General features: G+C 37.2%; 2 protein-coding genes across 2 annotated transcripts; both read left to right on the forward strand.

Moving 5' to 3' along the window:
• The first annotated feature begins 212 nt into the window (after nt 1-212).
• On the forward strand, nt 213-12860 carry ppp1r26 (protein phosphatase 1, regulatory subunit 26). Its single transcript, XM_051877086.1, has 5 exons — nt 213-378; nt 4253-7732; nt 11856-11973; nt 12344-12393; nt 12614-12860. The coding sequence occupies exons 2-5, from the start codon at nt 4317-4319 to the stop codon at nt 12615-12617; spliced, it is 3588 nt and encodes a 1195-aa protein (XP_051733046.1). The 5' UTR covers nt 213-378; nt 4253-4316; the 3' UTR covers nt 12618-12860.
• Nucleotides 12861-12886: 26 nt separating this feature from the next.
• On the forward strand, nt 12887-18279 carry mrps2 (mitochondrial ribosomal protein S2). The gene is made up of 4 exons (XM_051877088.1): nt 12887-13025; nt 13266-13379; nt 16495-16624; nt 17479-18279. Exons 1-4 carry the CDS (start codon nt 12887-12889, stop codon nt 18011-18013), a joined length of 918 nt encoding a protein of 305 aa, XP_051733048.1. The 3' UTR covers nt 18014-18279.
• The last annotated feature ends 455 nt before the right edge of the window (nt 18280-18734 follow it).

Raw genomic sequence — 18734 nt, forward strand, 5'->3', positions numbered from 1 at the left:
ATTTGAGCTTTTTTTGTCTGGACATGCACATTCTCTCACCAACTTTATATATTCTGGGATGCTTTTCCCATGTCCAGTATATTAGACACCTGTTGTTGGCTGCTTTTCTTCATCATACAGTAAATAAAAAATATGTTTTGAATAGAAAGTCACATATACATCATTCTTCATCAATCATTTCACAACACAACATCAGTCTGTTCTGCAGCACTGTGTCTTTAAGTGATTTCTGAAGGTAAGTCGGAAGGCAGAAGGGGTGCACGAGACAGCCGCGCGCACCCGCACCCGATGTGGACACTCCAAAAATGTGTTAAGAATCACAAAAGGTGGATCTGTTACACTGGAAGATAAACGCAACAGCTGTTCATCAGTCGTAAGGTGAGCATCATCCCGTTTATCTGTCGCTTGCATGCAGCAGGCTGTTACTACTGTGATGGTTTTCGTTAGAGAGACACAATACAAAGAGGGTTTTCCAAAATGAACCGGCGAGAAGTGAAGAGGCCCCGCGAGCGTCTCGCCGCATTCATCTCAAGGCGAACTTTAGCTTTTCTCCTTCCCTTTCTTTAGTACATTTTAGGGGGGCTGTTTTATAAAAGGTACACGTTTAACTTAGGACCCCCGAACTTCCACCTAACAGACCCTCTTTTGACACTAAACGAGTGAAAACATGACCGGAGCTACCGTGGCCGGCAGGCGGAAGACGCTCGTTGCTCTACGGTGTCTGTTAGCTCCGCTCCCCGGTCTCTGGTGCAGGCAGAGCCGCGAGATGGGCGCAGGGACAGCCCGGTGCGGTGAGACGGAGCTCTGACGGCGGGTTGCAAAAACACAAAAAACACTAGAAGCTTCTCGCACTGAAGTACAAAAAAGATACAGTGTCTCTATTTGGAGGGAGTTTCATTGTAACATCATAGTGGAGGGAGTTATTTGTCATAACTTAGGGGAGTTTATTGTCTCTGGAGATGAAGCAGTTGAAGGCGGCGGAGGGGCCTCGGCCATTGCGCTGCTCGGTATCGTTGCATGTAGCCGATGCACTTATAAAATTAGGAATAGGAATCGTAATGATTATTGCCATTGTGATTCCTCTTAACTATTATGGTTCATTAACGGTTCTATTAGTGATTCTTTATAGGCTACTTTCGACATATACATATTTGAAATAAGTAATGTTATTCTTGTGTTTCATTCCCCTCATCAGCAAATGTATCAAAGCAAAAATACATTATGACACAGAAGTTATGATTTGTTATAAATGAAATAATTCCACTAATTGGTTTTAACTATAAAATAAAAACAAATTAAATTATAAAACACATTTCCTTCAAGCATTTTCACTCAAATACCACTGAATAACAACTTATGAAATGTTCATTTTTGTAAACGTGATATGAACAACTATGTTGAATGTGTTTTATAATTTACAGAACATGAGATTTATGGCATTTAATAGGCCTGTATTGTTTTTGTATAGTCAATAACGTTCTTCCCTACCTGAGGATGATAGTACATTTTTGAAAGTGAAGTAAAATTGTGATTTATGAGCCTTTTGCAAATCTTAGAGAATTTTTTAGAAATACTCCTTTAGGTGTTTATTTGTTTGCCTGTGCTGTGTAAGCTTGGCAGGGCCTTAACCACTATTATCATTGAATTGTGATTTACCAGCCTACACATGGAATAAACACTGGGCTAAATATTGTATTAGCATTAGCTGTTCTTATACCACACCACTGTATAATTTGTGTAATTACAAAAATTACATTATTATATGGTTAGTTGCATTTTATTATTTATCCATTTAGCATTGTTTTACCTCCAGGGTTCCTATGCAGTTTGGAAAAATGTGGAATTTGATTTGAGTAATTTCTAGGTCTGGATAATTATGGGGGGGAAAATGTCTTTACTATAAAGCGAGTCTCTTTTGAACTTCACTAAACAAATGTGTTTGTGCCACTCAAACCAGCAACTGATAAAAGAGCAAACAATCATATAAATCAGACTGTACTTTGCTGTTTGATGATGGTGCAACATCAAACCACGATTACAGTATCAAACTGATGTGTCAGGTTATAAAACTTTTTAGGTTTAAAGGTTTCTTCTCATCATAAGCGCATGTTATCACTTGGAGAAGACCAATGAAAAAATAAAAAATAAAATATTTACAGATGACTGTATTATATACCAACTATAATGCTGAAAGTAATGATATGTGAACGATTTATGTTAAATGTGGTCTGAAAAATCAACAAGGTTTGCTGTGACATCTGTTTGCTTTAATGTCAGTAACTCTTATATATAGGCTAGTTCTCATTAAAATCATTTATACAGTTTTCCAATATTTATCTGCTACAAATTAAAGTGGTAACATCCCTAAACTATGTAAATTAACGTTGGTTTGCTATTGCAAAGAGTGCTGTTGTTACAGCCTAGCTGAGTTATAACAGTTGGTGGGGTGGGTTGTAACATTAATAAAAGTAAATTTTGTACATGCATATATTTTGTTAATGTACATGTTCAAAATGACTTGTATACCAACCCCAATCAACCCATTTCCCCAAATCCACCCTGTTTCAATTAAACAGGGTTTGTACAAGGTGCTTGAATTTGACTTCTTTTAAATTTAAAGTCCTGGAAAACCCTTGAAAACAGCCACATTTCTGAAAAGGTACTTGAAAAGTCTTTCATTATTGAAAGACAATATATATGAAATTAGTGCTTATTTTTTTTCGATAAAACACAAATACAATCTTTTCACGCAAAATGAACACTGATGTAGAGCCATTTTGAGTGTAATATTGCTCATCAAGTATAAAATACAGCTTTCATTCTACATGTTAATAATATATTAATGGGGGGAAAAAAATCTATTTGAATAAGGAAAGGGATTTCTTTGTCATGGTATCCTTTCAATGGTTAAGGGGATTTCCCATGACTGGGAAAGCACTTGTCAATGGAAGTGTCGGATAAGATTCAGCCTTTACCTCTTGTCAGTTGCACCTTATTAGGTGTTGTTCAAAATTAAAATAATTTCCTTGTTTACAACCTAAGCATTTTTAACGAATGGTCTACTAACTCTAAAAGTCAGTCCCTTGCCGCCACATACTGGGGTAATATGTAACCTGCACTGAAGTTGTTGATAAATCCCCATCGTTAACATACAGACCGTTTCGCAATACCAAGTACGCCAACGTTATAATATAAAATATTATTTTATGAACAATAAAAGCCATTATAAATTTTGTATTTATTAGCCTATATATTATTAAATAAGTTGTAAGTTGTATTTTGGAGACCTTTATATCTGTAATTTTGTTTTATTAGTATATTTTTATTTATTTATTTAGGCCTATCTTTTTTAGAATTTGAAAGCTAATAAAGATATTGTTTGATAAGTGGGATCTCTGATTGTTTTCCTTGAAAACAAAAAAAAGTAGTGCTTGAAAAGTCCTTGAAAGTTTACTGTAAAATTTAATTTTACAGTATCTGTATGAACCCTGGTTTAAGCATTTTAATTCAAAAGGTAAAATCAAAAATGTATTTTAAAATTCCAAAGAAGTGTGTTCACGTGAGGGTTTTCAAAGGCCAATGTGAATGAATCTAGTCCGTGTTTAATCATTTTAGTCCACAAATGAGACTCATAGAAGTCATCAAACACATGACGTTATATGGTTTATGTGTGTTTTTCAAGCCATCTCTGGGTATTTTTTATAACAATGAATTATATGAATAATGCGGTGCTAATTGACATAGCCTTTATTTATTACAGTATTTTATGCCTTATTCTGTGGTAATTTTTTTTTCACATGTTATAAAATCCATGATTATTTCATGCACAAGTGTTTGTAGTACATAAACCAATCATAAAATTGTCATAAGGAAAATATAAGAACAAAAATATTATAGAATACAAAATAGTGTTTATTATTCAGCAGTGTATTTGATTTCTTAGCCAATGAAAAGAGATATAAAAAAAACCTGTCAATTAGACAAAGTTAAGAAAAAAATCTGGTATTACACTTGACGTTTCTGTCCCCCTCACTTCTGAAATGATGGCTAAGGCCCTGCCTCTAACTAATTTCTAAGTAGCTGAAAGTGACAATTTTATAACTCTCTCTGGTCCCTCCTATGGTTAATATTTTTGAAAAATTAAACCTTATAAGTTTAAATGTGACATATTGACCTCTGCTTACATTGTCATGTTATGTTTTAGAAGTAAATAATGTTTTTGAAATTAAGAATTCTGTGTCTTCTATTTTAGAATGTAATGATCACCGGTGGAGATTCCCCATGCACCTACATCCCTTCCATTCCGACCTTCTAGAATGTTTCTGAAGACGGTTCCTCCGGTGGTGGCTATTCACTCAGAATGGAGGTCCAGTAAAAGCTGCAGCCTGCCTCTCTTTTTCAATGACAGTGCGTCCGACAGCGACCTTGCCTCTGTTAGCGGCACCCCCTTACCACAGAAGATCCAGATGATTATAGAGAGCCTACACAGCACCCAGTCTTCGGACATGAGTGAAAACGTGCAGACAGAAAAGGCTGCTCATTCCAGCCATGAAGCTGGCTACAAGGGTCAAATGCAATGTATGGACACGTCAGTGAGATCCCGGGGAGCAGGGGCAGACACTAAGCTACAGACTGCCAGGGCTGATACTGGCGATGATTCAGACAGTGACGATTCTGTGGACAGGGGCATTGAGGAAGCTATTCAAGAGTATTTGAAGGAGAAGGTGGACCACAAGCGCAAAGGGGATCTGGTGACAAGTTCGCCCCCAGCGCCCAAACTTCAGCGGAGAGAACCAACTGTCCCAGAAGCTGCTAAACCACACACACATTCCAGTAGTGCCAAGGTGTTAACTGCTAGCAATCATATCCAGAGAGCCTTGAGTGGGACGCTGGCCTTAAAGAAGAAAGTCATAAAGAAGAAGCTAAGCAAAGAAAATCCCTTTAAGAAAGCAGACTCGAGTAAAGTTTTGCCTGTAAAAAGTCTTCCTCTTCCAAGAACTAAGAAAGGATCTTCCTCGTCTTCTGAGATGGACAGATCTCCACCTCGTCTCGTCATTAAAGAGGAAGAGGAATGTCTCGATTCAAGCAGTGATGATGGAATTGAAGAGGAGATTCAGAGATTCCAGCAGGAGAAAAGAGAAAAACAGGAAAGTGACAAAGATGCCCTGAGATCTTCACGACAAAGGGAGGACGCTGAATCGAGCAGTGATGAAGGTATTGAGGAAGCCATCCGACGCTTCCAGGAAGACAAACACAAGCAGAAGAAAACGAAAAGTCCTCTCAAACCTGCCCAACTGCTGCCTGCGCAACGTAACAAACCATCCATCATTTCTCCTGAGCGCATAAGCACTCAGCCACTCAAAGCGCTGTCGAAGAAGAACAACAAGAAGAAATTGGCAACCAAGAAGTCTAATCTCCCAACACCACTGGCTGTAAGCCACTGTTTGAACAAGTGTACATCCCAGGGCGCTAAAGTTAAAGGGTTTACACCTCCTCCTTCAAACCCAAAACAAACCCACACAGAACATCAGATCCACTCCAGCCTGAAGGTCAACACTGCTGAGCTGATGTGTGCAGAAGCCATTCTAGACATCTCCAAGACTGTCATGCCTGAGGTGTTTGAGTCCAACTTGAGCATTGCTAACAGAAATTTGCTGCAGACTCCACCATTCCCCACTGTTGCACCATCTGAAAATAAAAGTGACGAGAGCTCCGTTGACAGTGAGGATGGAATTGAACAGGAGATAAGGAAATTTTTAGAGAATAAAGCAAAAATGAACAAAGAGCTTCCGATAACAGCGGGTGCACCTCCACCAGCTTCAGGAGATCCAACAGCAAGCAAGGAGCCAAAGAAGAAGACGAAGGAAACACAGCCGAATAAAGCAGTTAGGCTCTCCCTGTCAAAAAAACGCAAGATTAAAGAGGAACAAAGCAAACCTGACACAGATGGTGACTTGGTATTGAATGTTAAAGAGGAGCCTCCAGGGACACCTCTGATTCATAGTGACACCACCAGACCAGACCTTTCTACCACTCCCACTGTGACATCACATTCAAGCAGTCTAACCACCATAAGAAACAGCAAACAGAAGCAGAACTCTCCACCTTGCAAGGGTTCGGATGGTAGTGTACCCAAAGACAAAGGTTCCACTTACAGTACATCCAGCCCAAAGACTGTGACTGGCTCTGAGAGAAATGACAGCAGTGACAAAAGCAGCTCCCTGGACAGTGATGAGGACCTAGATGCTGCAATTAAAGACTTGCTTAAGACGAAGAAAAAAGTCAAAAAGAAAGTGAGGGACATGAAGGCAAGAAAAAATGCCAGACCTTCAGAGGCATCGTCTTTGGATGTCACGAAAAAACAGAAACCTTTCACAGACCAGAAGAGTATCCCACCTGCCAAGCTTAAGTCTGGCATCTTGAAAGGTGGCAAAGAAACACTGAACGTTCAGGCTAAAAACGACAAGGGTTCTAAAAGCAAAGCTGTTAAAGGCAAATCAGAAGTCCAGAACATCAAACAATCTAAAAGCCCTGCACAAACCGACAAGGTGACTGGGAATGGTGGGGTTCCCAAGGCAACAGATGGGGACATCCCTTCTTCCAGTCCACACGCAGAAGACCATGACAGTTCTGTTGACAGCGATGATAGCATTGAGCAAGAGATCAGGAGATTTCTAGCTGAAAGGGCCAAGGTGTCAACGCCTCTCGCCACAAACATCAAACAGGAAGAGGCCGTGAACTCCTTGGCCTCATCTGCAGAGTTTGATGTTAAACCAGAAATTCAAAAGATTCTTATTGAAACTCCAGTCGCTGCTTCAACGTCAACCTCTGATAGACTCTGCAAAAGTGAAACGCAAGAGGAATCCATAGCCACACCCATAATACCCATAGATGCACCTGCAGAACTCAACAAGGGACCAGTCCTGACACCAGGCAGCTCTTGCATTATGGGTTTCAGGAGGACCGAAAGTCAAAAATTTGAGATCTCGACCCCAAGAGATCCAAAGAACGGCAGCTCCCAGACAGGAAAGGACACTCCAACAAGTCATGCCATCAAAACCAACTCCTTCACAACACCCTCATTGAGGTCAGAAACGCCCCGTTCATCAGGTCATCAACACCAAAACCTGTTCCTGTTGACGCCCGTTAACAGCAGTATGAGCGACGTCAAGGAACCTTCCTCTGCAGACTGTAATGACTATCCCATCAGCCGCCAGAGTAGATCAGCCGCCAGGATACCTTTAAGGGATGTCATTAGCTCTCTTTGTCCCTCCCCTCTTTCGAAACCTCAGATTAGTTCTCCTGCAGATAACCCTGCCTTCATCACTGGTGACCTCCCGACCTCGGCACCCCCTGGGGGCAGGACAGAGGGACTTTACTTGCATAACCGCCTGAAAAGGGACAGACACCTTTCCGATAGACCACACTTATCCCCCGCCACCTCACATCTGTGCCAGCCCCACCTGGGCAATAGCGTAATCCAGGTGCAACGGGACCAGGCTGCTTTCCCATCACTCTCAGCAAAGACAAACCTAGCTGAGGTCAACCAAGCTGAGTCGACTGAATCCACTGCAAGTTTAGGAGAAAAACAAAGGGAGGGAATAATTGTTAGCCAGGAAGAGAAAGAGCAGGATGATGAGGAAGAGAAATGTGTTGATGAGACAGATGTAGAGTCAGATGAGGAAAGGAAAGATCAGAAGACAAAAGACAGGAGGAAGCAGCCCACTAATCAGTGAGTACTTACTTGTTGTCTCCAAACACACACACATATCAGTTGAGGGAACATGTTTGCCAAAAGCCCAGTACCTATCCATGCTGTTGTTCCATCTAAGATGCGAAAGACTTCTTCATCAAATTGTTGCTGTCTTTAATTACAATGATTAATGAGTGTTTTGGTCATTGGTTTGGGTGGAATTATGGATCTAAATTCTGATCCACAGGTATTTTGCAAGTTTCCCAACCATACAGCCGAAATTTTCCTTCGGCTTTAAGCGTTAGTTGTGTTTTATTTTAGCATTATAGCCTGACGGACTGCAGCATCTCATCCTGCATTTCAACATTTCTGTCTTTTTGTACTGTATTATTTAGGTTTCAAGGGACGTCACATAGGAATGTTTGAGTGTACCACATCCTTTTTTGTATGTTTGTACATTTATAAATATATTTAAAAGCAGACATGATGTCATAAAGAGAGATTAAACTTTGTTTTTTATTGTTTTTGTTGTATTTTCTCTGCAGCAGCTGCAGTGATTCTCAATGAATCCTGCTTTACAAACTTTGCTTTATACATATGTTTTGAAATTGTGACTATGAAAAGTAATTGCGATGAAAAGATGATAATATCATTGGTGAGTTTACATGTTAAAGAATTCCACAGGTCCAAATATTCACCCATAGGTAAATGATTTAAAAAAAATAAAATAAATAAATCATAAAGGTTTAAATAAAACCATGCAAATTGCATCTTCCAGTACTAAACTGTAAAAAGGACTGCAGAATGTAGTGGCCAAAAGAATGAAACCGTTTTAGTGTGCATCAATACATATTCATTTGCAATGGTTCTTAAGAGCTACAACATTTTTTGTAAATCTTTTGATATTTTTCAGAGTAATTTAGCCTCCATCCACAATAGAATGACATCATTTTGACTTTTGACCTCTGAGAGGGAAGTCTGAGTCACCTCTCAGTAACATTAAAATGTTCCCTGAGGGTTCGAAATGAGGAAAATCTCCTCAGTGCAACAGTGAAGGACTAAAATAGGCCTCATTTGTGAAACATGAGCAAAATGAATTTCTGTTACAATAGTTCATAAAGCCCTTCTTGTATAAATTGTTCCATTCAGTTCAGTGTGACAATCTATGCAAGAATAATTTTGAAATATACAGATAAATTTGTTCTGCTTGTGTTTTTTAATGAGCCCCTTTGAGTTTACATACAATATGTATATAGAATGTGTATGAAAAACAGCCATTTACTTGGTATGAGAATTTTACAATAAAAATGGCAGTAGCAATTATTGTATCCTTTGCCCTTTGAATTAATACCTTGCCCTCAACAAATGCATTTTTTCCAGATGTGCCCTTTTAACATTTTTTTGTATTTAGTTAGGAATTCTTTATATTCTTTTGTCATAACTAGGTTATTTTTGTACCACTGAACTTACAACATTCAGAGATATATATCACACTGCAAATTACAAGGAGGAAACCCTCAGTGTTTCAATATTCAGTCATCTTTCTCTTTTTGCATATTTATCCAAACACAATTATCAAGTCACACTTCCCTCTCTCCACACATTTCTTAGTTCCTGTTGCTTATTATATGTAGGTGTTTTCCTATGTGAAAAGAATGTTATTTATTTTTGTTTATAGAAAAGAAGAAAGTAAAGACTCATGCTGACTATGCTGGGCATCGCCAGTTTTCATAAATATTTTGCAAAAAATAATTTTTTTGGTCCCCTGCTCTGCACAGAGAAAAGAAACTCAAACTGTATCTCTGAAGATGTATAATAAAAACCGACTTTGAGACACAAGTCTGTATGGTTCTTAACTGGGTGTGTGTGCAAACCTGCATGAACGTGTGAGTTCCTGTACGTTTATATTCAGTATCTTACATAGCTTCCTGTGTTTTATCTTACAGGGGTCCTATAATGCCCCTTTTACTAGATGTAATATAAGTCTCTGGTGTTCCCAGAATGTGTCAGTGAAGTTTCAGCTCAAAATACCCCACAGATAAATTATTATAGCTTGTCAAATTTGCCCCTATGTGGGTGTGAACAAAAACATGCCTTTTTGTGTGTCCCTTTAAAGGGTTAGTTCACCCAAAAATGAAAATAATGTCATTTATTACTCACCCTCATGCCGTTCCACACCCATAAGACCTTTGTTAATCTTCGGAACACAAATTAAGATATTTTAGTTATTTTTGGTGCGCCAAAAAAAACAAAATAACGACTCATTTAGTGATGGCCAATTTCAAAACACTGCTTCAGGAAGCATCGGAGCACAATGAATCAATGTATCGAATCATGATTCAGATCGCGTGTCAAACTGCCAACGGCTGAAATCACGTGACTTTGGCTCTCCGAACAGCAGATTCGATACACTGATTCATTGTGCTCCGATGCTTCCTGAAGCAGTGTTTTGAAATCGGCTATCACTAAATAAGTCGTTATTTTGTTTTTTTTGGCACTCCAAAAATATTCTCGTCGCTTTATAATATTAATATTGAACCACTGTACTCACATGAACTGATTTAAATATGTTTTTAGTACCTTTATGGATCTTGAGAGAGGAAATGTCATTGCTCCCTATGAACGCCTCACGGAGCCATCGGATTTAAACAAAAATATCTTAATTTGTGTTCCGAAGATTAACGAAGGTCTTACGGGTGTGGAACGGCATGAGGGTAAGTAATAAATGACAGAATTTTCATTTTTTGGGTGAACTAACCCTTTAAATGCAAATGAGCTGCTGCTTCCGGCTCCCTTTCTTGAAGAGGGCGGAGCTTTAACAGCTCGCACATCGGTTGCTCAACAACAACAAAGTTGGAGAATCTCACGCAGCCAAAATGACGATTGTCAACACTCTACTACAACAACTCTTACTCTTCTCTAAGGCCCCGTTTACACTAGTGCATTTTCATTTTAAAACGCACAAGTTTTGCTACGGTTACACCTGTCGTTTACACTACGCCGGCGTTTTCGAACCTCGAAAACGGAGACTTTCGAAAACGCTGCAGACGCCATTTTAGTTTGAAAACGCCAGGGTTGCGTTTTAGTGTAAGTGCACCAAAACGGAGACTTTTAAAAACGATGGCATGGCTGCCCACATTCGCTCTGTGTATCCTTGATGACCGTGTAAACAATAACATGGAGACTGAACTGCAATCTTTGCTGGCTTTGTTGTCATTTTTAGCAGCCATTGTGCAGTGAAACTGCATTTTTTAAATACTGCAGCTGCCTCAGAAAATTCTGTAAAAGAAAGTATCTCCCTTTGCATTGAACTTTGAGCATTGTAAATTTGCAGATGATGTTTATACTCTAACAGCAACATTACACACTAACTAAAGTTAAACATATGAAGTCATAATCAACCACCCCTTTAATATAATTTAGTAGCTTTCTTTCTCACAGATGTCTAAGTAAACTAAAGCTAATGCCAGTCTATGTGCATGCTTTTGAAAATTCTGTCAAAAACAACTACAGTTTCTTTGCGATTTAAAAAGAAACTATATCTACATCATGTGTAACTGACTGACGAATATACAATTTTTATATATATATTTCTGTCCTGCTGAATGTTCATGTTTTTACTGTAGAGTAATTAAACACTCATTAAGACACAAAAAGGAATTGGCTGTCAATTTTTCCTCACAAAAGAAGATTGGAGGATTTCTTAAGCATGTAATGTAATATATAACTAATTTTATTCTTTGTCAAAGAAATGTTTGTTGCATTATTGTGTCCACATGCTGTGTTGGTTGAACTCGATGCATGACATTTCAGACCAATATAATAAGCAGATAATGTTTGTTTAGATTTTAACAGTCGCTTTCTGTACAGTTCGCATGTGCTCTATTGTAAATTTAGATGTTTTGTTTTTACTTGAACATGTAATTCTAGATTCATTGCTGTATCTAAACTGAAATGCTAAAGTAAATTCCCAGTTAACACACATCCAGGTGTGTTTGCAAAATGCATAAAATGTACATTGGAACTCTAAATTGAACAGTGTTTTTAAAAAGAACATGCTTTTTATTTATAGTATCAGCAATCAAATTGGTTATTGGTATTTGCAGATGACAGATGCAGAGACTGTATGTATGTGTAAATATGTTTCTTTTGTTTGCTCCAGGTCTCTGTCCACCTCTATAGATCCAGGGTTCTTACTAAGTCCATATATTGCCCTGGACATGGAGGAGAGGAGTCTGAAATTCCAAACCAGACGCCTCCATATTCAAAAGCAGCTAGAGGTACATACAAAGACTATATTAAAAATTCATGCATTTACTTGCACATACACTGATGTAACAGATTTGATACACTCAGTACATGTAAGGGAATATATGTGATGGTTGCGTTTTTGATTATGTGCACATAAGCTAAATGGTTTTAAAAGTCTCTCTGTGTGTGGTCCTGGTAAACCCTACATTATGTGACAAAATGCCCCCACAAAGATGATAATATCAGGCAAAACATGTTTCTGTGATGGGTAGGTTTACGGGTTGGGTTAGGCCATAGAAAATACCATTAACCTGATATAAAATTAATGGAAATCCATGTAATGTCCTCACTAATGTAGTGAAACAAGTGTGTTTGTGTGTGTGTGTGTGTGTTTTGTAGGGCAGCAAAACAGTCAAACGAAGGCTGCAGTTTGTGGTCAGTGTGCCCAGGTAAATACACCTGTCTCCACTTACACAGATGATACAGGAAGTGTTGCTCACTAAATTGCACATAAAACAACATCTGATGGCTCACATGATAAATAGATACATCGATGAAGTTGTTTTTGTGTAAAGAACTGTGATTAAGTGACCATACAAAAATTATTTATTTGATTTCTGGTTGTTGCGCATTAGTGGAACTTGTCCATTATGTTTTGTTTTATTACAGATAAATTGAAGCCACTGGAAAATATAATGAAAAGGAGGTTCTCGTGTTCAAAAGAATATTGTAATAGGAAGTATATTATTTAAATGTAAAAAAGATATATATTTAAAATGCAATTGTAAGTTCTGGTTTTATTTTTGTTTTTACATCTTTGTTTTATCCATCGTTCTTCAGTTCCATCATTTAAATTGTTCGTTGCAATCAAATTGACACTGGTTCCTTGAATAAAGTTTTTGTTCATTTCAAATCACGGGGCCATTGTGGCACTTGTAGTTCATGTGGTGTTTAATGCAAACGGTTTTTATCAGACCAAAGCACTGTATGGAACATCACTACCCACAATTCTCTGCGCTTTTCCTCAAGCTCAGTGGGCGGAGCTCGAACGGAAACATGGCAGCGGGCGTCTTAACTAGAGGTGAAATAAAACGTGTTTTTATGTAAAGTTAATGCACTTTCAGTGCGTTTTATTATGTAAACCATATTAAAATAAGAATAATTATCAACAACATAATTACTTTGTAATCTTGCTTGTGGTTTGCAATGACACAATACCTTACGTGTGACAAACTACATGACCATCGAGTTTATGAACACTGAACGGACTTTGGTTGTATTTATCACATTTAATAAATGAATGTTATATGATGGTTTTCAGTAACGCAGGTTCTCCGGGGCCCTCGGTTGGTCTCCGCTGTGTTCTCGTGTCACGGACAGACATTCAGCTCCGCAGCAGCTGCAGTCAAATCAACGCCAGCAGCGAGAGACACCGGTGATTATGATTATTATTATGATTATGACACATGCATACAGAACACCTGAAACCCAGCGAACTAGAGATACAGTGTCTGTCTGTGTATAGTATATAACAGGGCTTTTCAAGCTGGGGGTGTTAGGGGGGTCTGTGGAAGTGTTTAGAGAAAAACTGAATTTAAAAATAAATAATACTAATATTAAAATAAATTATTAGATATAAAACATACAGTATAAATAATAAAAACTGATTCAATAAGATTAGATAAAAATAAACAAATAAATATAACATTAAATTTTAGGATGGTTGTTCCTTTGTGTGAGGATAATCATATTTGGGGGTCCGTAGCATCTGAAGATTGAAAACCTCTGGTTTATAACAATTTGCATGGTTTTGCTTAGCCTTTCCCAACACAAAACATTCCCTTACTGTTTAACCACAATGACATAAATTAATACAGATAAGATGTGTCATAAAGAAGCAGCTTGCATTTAGAATTATTCCGCTAGCTTATTTGGTGTATACACTATCGGTCAAAAGTTTGGAAACATTACTGTTTTTAATGTTTTTGAACGAAGTCTCTTATGCTCATTAAGGCTGCATTTGTTTCATAATAAATACAGAAAAAACAATATTATTACAATTTAAAATTATGGTTTTCTATTTTAATATACTTTAAAATATAATTCATTCCTGTGATGCAAAGCTGAATTTTCAGCATCATTACCCCAGTCTTCAGTGTCACATGATCCTTCAGAAATCATTCTAATATGCTGATTTATTATCAATGTTGGAAACAGTTGTGCTGCTTAATATTATTTTATAACCTGTGATACTTTTTCAGGATTCTTTGATGAATAAAACGTTAAAAAATATCAGCATTTATTTAAAATAGAAATCTTTTGTAACAATATACAGGTGCTGGTCATATAATTAGAATATCATCAAAAAGTTCATTTTTTTATTATAAATTATTTTTAAAAATGAAACTTTCATATATTCTAGATTCCCTACATGTAAAGTAAAACATTTCAAAAGTTTTTTTTTTAAATTTTGATGATTAGAGCGTACAGCTCATGAAAGTCCAAAATCCAGTATTTCAAAATATTAGAATATTTCCTAAGATCAATCAAAAAATGGATTTGCAAAACAGAAAAGTTCAAGTTCTTTAAAGTATGTTCATTTGTGCAATCAATACTTGATCGGCAGGACATATTACAGCAAATGACTTGCTCCTAGCACAAATTACTGCATCAGTGAAGTGTGGCATGGAAGTGATCAGCCTGTGGCACTGCTGAGGCACTATTGAGCCTTCAGATCATCTGTTTATTGTTGGATCGACTGTTTCTCATCTTTCTCTTGAAAATATCCCATAGATTCAGGTCAGGCATATTGGCTGGCCAATAAAGCACAGTAATATCATGCTCAGCAAACCACTTGGAAGTGGTTTTTGCACTGTGGGCAGGTGCTAAAGTCCTGCTGGAAAAGGAAATCAGCATCTCCATAAAGCTTGTCAGCAGATGGAAGCATAAAGTGCTCCAAAATCTCCTGGAAGATGGCTGCATTGACTTTGCACTTGATAAAACACAATGGACCAACACCAGCAGACGTCACGGCCCCCCCAAATCATTATTGACTTCAGAAACTTCACACTAGACTTCAAGCAGCTTGGATTCTGTGCCTCTCCAGTCTTCCTTCAGACTCTGGGACCATGATTTCAACATGAAATGCAAAATTTACTTTTATCTGAAAAGAGGACTTTCGACCACTGTTCACTGTCCAGTTCTTTTTCTCCTTAGCCCAGGTAAGATGCTTCTGACGTTGTCTCTGGTTCAGAAGTGGCTTGGTAGTCCATTTCCTGAAGATGTCTGAGTGTGGTGACTCTTGATGTGCTGACTCCGGCTTCATTCTACTCATTGTGAAGCTCTCCCAAGTGTTTGAATTGGCTTTACTTGACAGTATTCTCAAGCTTGCGGTCATCCCTGTTGCTTGTGCACCTTTGCCTACCCAATTTCTTCCTTCCAGTCAACTTTGCATTTAATATGCTTTGATATACACTCTGTAAACAGCCATCCCATTCAGTAATGACCTTCTGTGACTTACTCTCTTTGTGGAGGGTGTCAATGATTGTCTCCTGGACCATTGCCAATTCAGCAGTCTTCCCCATTAGTGTGGTTTCAAAGAACAAAAGATACCTGGAATTTATACTGTAGGGATGATCATTTAATGAAACTCAAATGTAAATATTCTAATATTTTGAGATACTGGATTTTGGACTTTCATGAGCTGTACGCTCTAATCAACAAATTAAAAAAAAAAAACTTGAAATGTTTTACTTTACATGTAGGGAATCTAGAATATATGAAAGTTTCATTTTTTAAAATAATTTACAATAAAAAAATGAACTTTTTCATGATATTCTAATTATATGACCAGCACCTGTATACTACTGTTCAAACGTTTGGGATCAGTAATTTTGTTTTTCCGTTCTTTTTTTTGAAAGAAATTAATACTTTTATTCAGCACGGATGTGTTAAATTGATAAAAAGTGATAGTAAAGATTTATATTGTTAGAAAAGATTTATATTTTGAATAAATGCTGTTCTTTTTAACCTTTTATTCATCAGTGAATCCTGAAAAAAGTATCACAGGTTCCAAAATAATATTAAGCAGCACAACTGTTTTCAACATTGATAATAACTGAGTATCAAATCATCATATTAGAATGATTTCTGAAGGATCATGTGACACTGAAGACTGGAGTAATGATGCTGAAAATTCAGCTTTGCATCACAGGAATAAATTATATTTTAAAGTATATTAAAATAGAAAACCATAATTTTAAATTGTAATAATATTTCACAATATTGTTGTTTTTTTTGTATTTATTATAAAATAAATGCAGCCTTAATGAGCATAAGAGACTTCGCTCAAAAACATTAAAAATAGTAATGTTTCCAAACTTTTGACTGGTAGTGTAGGCTTTAATGTAAATATGTTCCTGATATGTGCACTTTTTCTGTAAAGCTGTAAAAAAAAAAAATTATTAAAAGCACTGTAACACAATACTAGACTCATACAATGAGAGTGTGATATATTTATTCATAACTAATATGCAGTCTTACATATGCAGCTGCTACAGAGAAAATCCAGAACTTCCCACTTACTCAACCAGACTATTTCCGCTTGTCTGAGCTCTTCACCATGAAGGACCTGTTTGAGGCCCGTGTTCATCTTGGACACAAGAAAGGCTGTCGACATAGGTGGGTAATTGACAATCAAGTAGTCAAGTAGTGTCTTGCTGTATGACATGATGTTTCTTATATGGAATATTTGTATTTATATTTTCTTTATTTGATAGGGTGTATATGTATATACACACCTACACGCACATATATATATATATATATATATATATATATAATGTGTGTATATATATATATATATATATATAATGTATATGTGTGTGTGTGTATATGTATAATTTTGTCAGATAGATACCTTAACCAAGTTTAGTGTTTTGTTAGTGTCCTTCATATTTAAAATATTTTAAAACTAAAACGCACTTGGTTAAGGTATTTATCTGACAAAATTATTATATATCACACACGTGTATATTTATAAAGTACTGTTTTTAATTACCCTACAAGTTTGATTAAACCATCAAAGTATGAGGAAAATATTTTACTTTTTTTTATTTATTTATTTATTTTTTTAAATATTTTAAATATGAAGGAAGACCAAAACACTAAACTTGGTTAAGGTATTTATCTGACAAAATTATTTGGCAAAAAAAGGCAAACTACAGCTACAGGTTTTATTTTAATATGCAAAAAATACTAAATTACTATGCAAGAAAAACAAAAAGCTCACAGGAAAAAAAGCATACATTGACTACAACATATTCAGTTATTAACATTTTGTTGGTTCTCTTGTTTTTACATGTGTTCATTTCTTTGCATAATATGCTTACAAAATCTTTAACAAATTTTTAATAATTTGAATAAATGGTGAAGATGTCAATTTTCTTAGGCTGGACATCATTTAATATATATATAAATGTTTTATTTTAAATTTGTTAAAGATCACTAAGGTGTTTCTCTATGTTTCTCTCTAGGCTGATGGAACCGTATCTGTTTGGCTCTCGTCTGGATGTTGACATCATTGACCTCGAACAGACAGCAGAACACCTCCAGCGGGCGCTGAACTTCACGGCTCATGTGGCGTACCGCGGTGGCATCATCCTGTTCGTCAGCCGCAGGCGGCAGTTCGGTCACCTGGTGGAGACGACGGCGAAGGAGTGCGGTGAATACGCTCACACACGCTACTGGAAGGGAGGACTGCTCACCAACGCCCCTATCCAGTACAGCCCCGGTGTGCGACTTCCAGACCTCATCGTGTTCTTCTCCACGCTCAATAACGTTTTCCAGCAGCACGTCGGGATCCGGGACGCAGCCAAAATGAATATTCCCACGGTCGGGATTGTGGACTCTAATTGTAACCCCAGCCTCATCACCTACCCAGTGCCAGGCAACGATGACACTCCTGTTGCGATGGAAATGTACTGCCGGCTATTCAAAATGACAGTTAACCGGGCAAAGGACAAGAGGAGACAGATGGAGCTTCTCAAGGGGATTTCAGGCTCCGTATGAGGGAAGGTCAATGAGCTTCAACATCTCTGATCAGAGTCTGTCCACATTTAGAAAGTTCAATGGAATTATATGAGTCCAAGAAGTAACTGCAGTTCAAATTCAGACATATTCAATACATAAAAAAATAACCATCCCAGAACTGAAGACGTCCAACAACTTAATTTGCCAGTGTAAAATCCAGTGGCTTCAAACTGAATATTTATTGGTTTTGTTTTGATTTCCATTGCTTACTTGTTATGAACCCAATAAAGTTTCACAAATCCATAGTGTGATGCTTATCGTCCATGTTTATTTATAAAAATAAATGTCAGTTTGCAAATTAGTTTCAGAGGGTTGAGTTTTCGAAAGTAATTAACTAATTAATTTTAACCTATAGAAACAGTCATCCTATAGAGACGCACACTTAGGACTGCACATGCGCATTAGGTTAAGCCAGCCTGAAAAATACTGTTTTTTGTCATGATTTGAGCATTTAGAAACAAAATTTATGAGACAGCTGTTGTCATATTTCATTGGTGATTTTAAATAAGAAATTTAATTGAAAGCTTGGCAAACAGCTTTGGAGAATTTGATGTTTCTTCATTCAAAGAAATAGGAGCCGCACTTGTATGTCCGAGAGGCGTCAAAGATGGCCGCCGAGTGAAATGACTTGTCTTAAAGGGACTTGTTTTAAAAGTTTTAGTTTCTTGCTACTCATTAGCTAAATTTAAGTTTATTGCTG

This window comes from Ctenopharyngodon idella, chromosome 21, assembly GCF_019924925.1.
Source record: "Ctenopharyngodon idella isolate HZGC_01 chromosome 21, HZGC01, whole genome shotgun sequence".
Lineage (NCBI taxonomy): Eukaryota > Metazoa > Chordata > Actinopteri > Cypriniformes > Xenocyprididae > Ctenopharyngodon > Ctenopharyngodon idella.

Excerpts from the sequence above, each read along its gene's own strand:
- ppp1r26 (XM_051877086.1), top strand. The coding sequence starts at position 4,317 with ATGTTTCTGAAGACGGTTCCTCCGGTGGTGGCTATTCACTCAGAATGG. Across the intron at positions 7,733-11,855 it reads AGGAAGCAGCCCACTAATCA|GTCTCTGTCCACCTCTATAG; the intron begins GTGAGTACTTAC and ends TGTTTGCTCCAG. Across the intron at positions 11,974-12,343 it reads ATATTCAAAAGCAGCTAGAG|GGCAGCAAAACAGTCAAACG; the intron begins GTACATACAAAG and ends TGTGTTTTGTAG.
- mrps2 (XM_051877088.1), top strand. The coding sequence starts at position 12,887 with ATGTGGTGTTTAATGCAAACGGTTTTTATCAGACCAAAGCACTGTATG. Across the intron at positions 13,380-16,494 it reads GCCAGCAGCGAGAGACACCG|CTGCTACAGAGAAAATCCAG; the intron begins GTGATTATGATT and ends TTACATATGCAG. Across the intron at positions 16,625-17,478 it reads AAGAAAGGCTGTCGACATAG|GCTGATGGAACCGTATCTGT; the intron begins GTGGGTAATTGA and ends GTTTCTCTCTAG.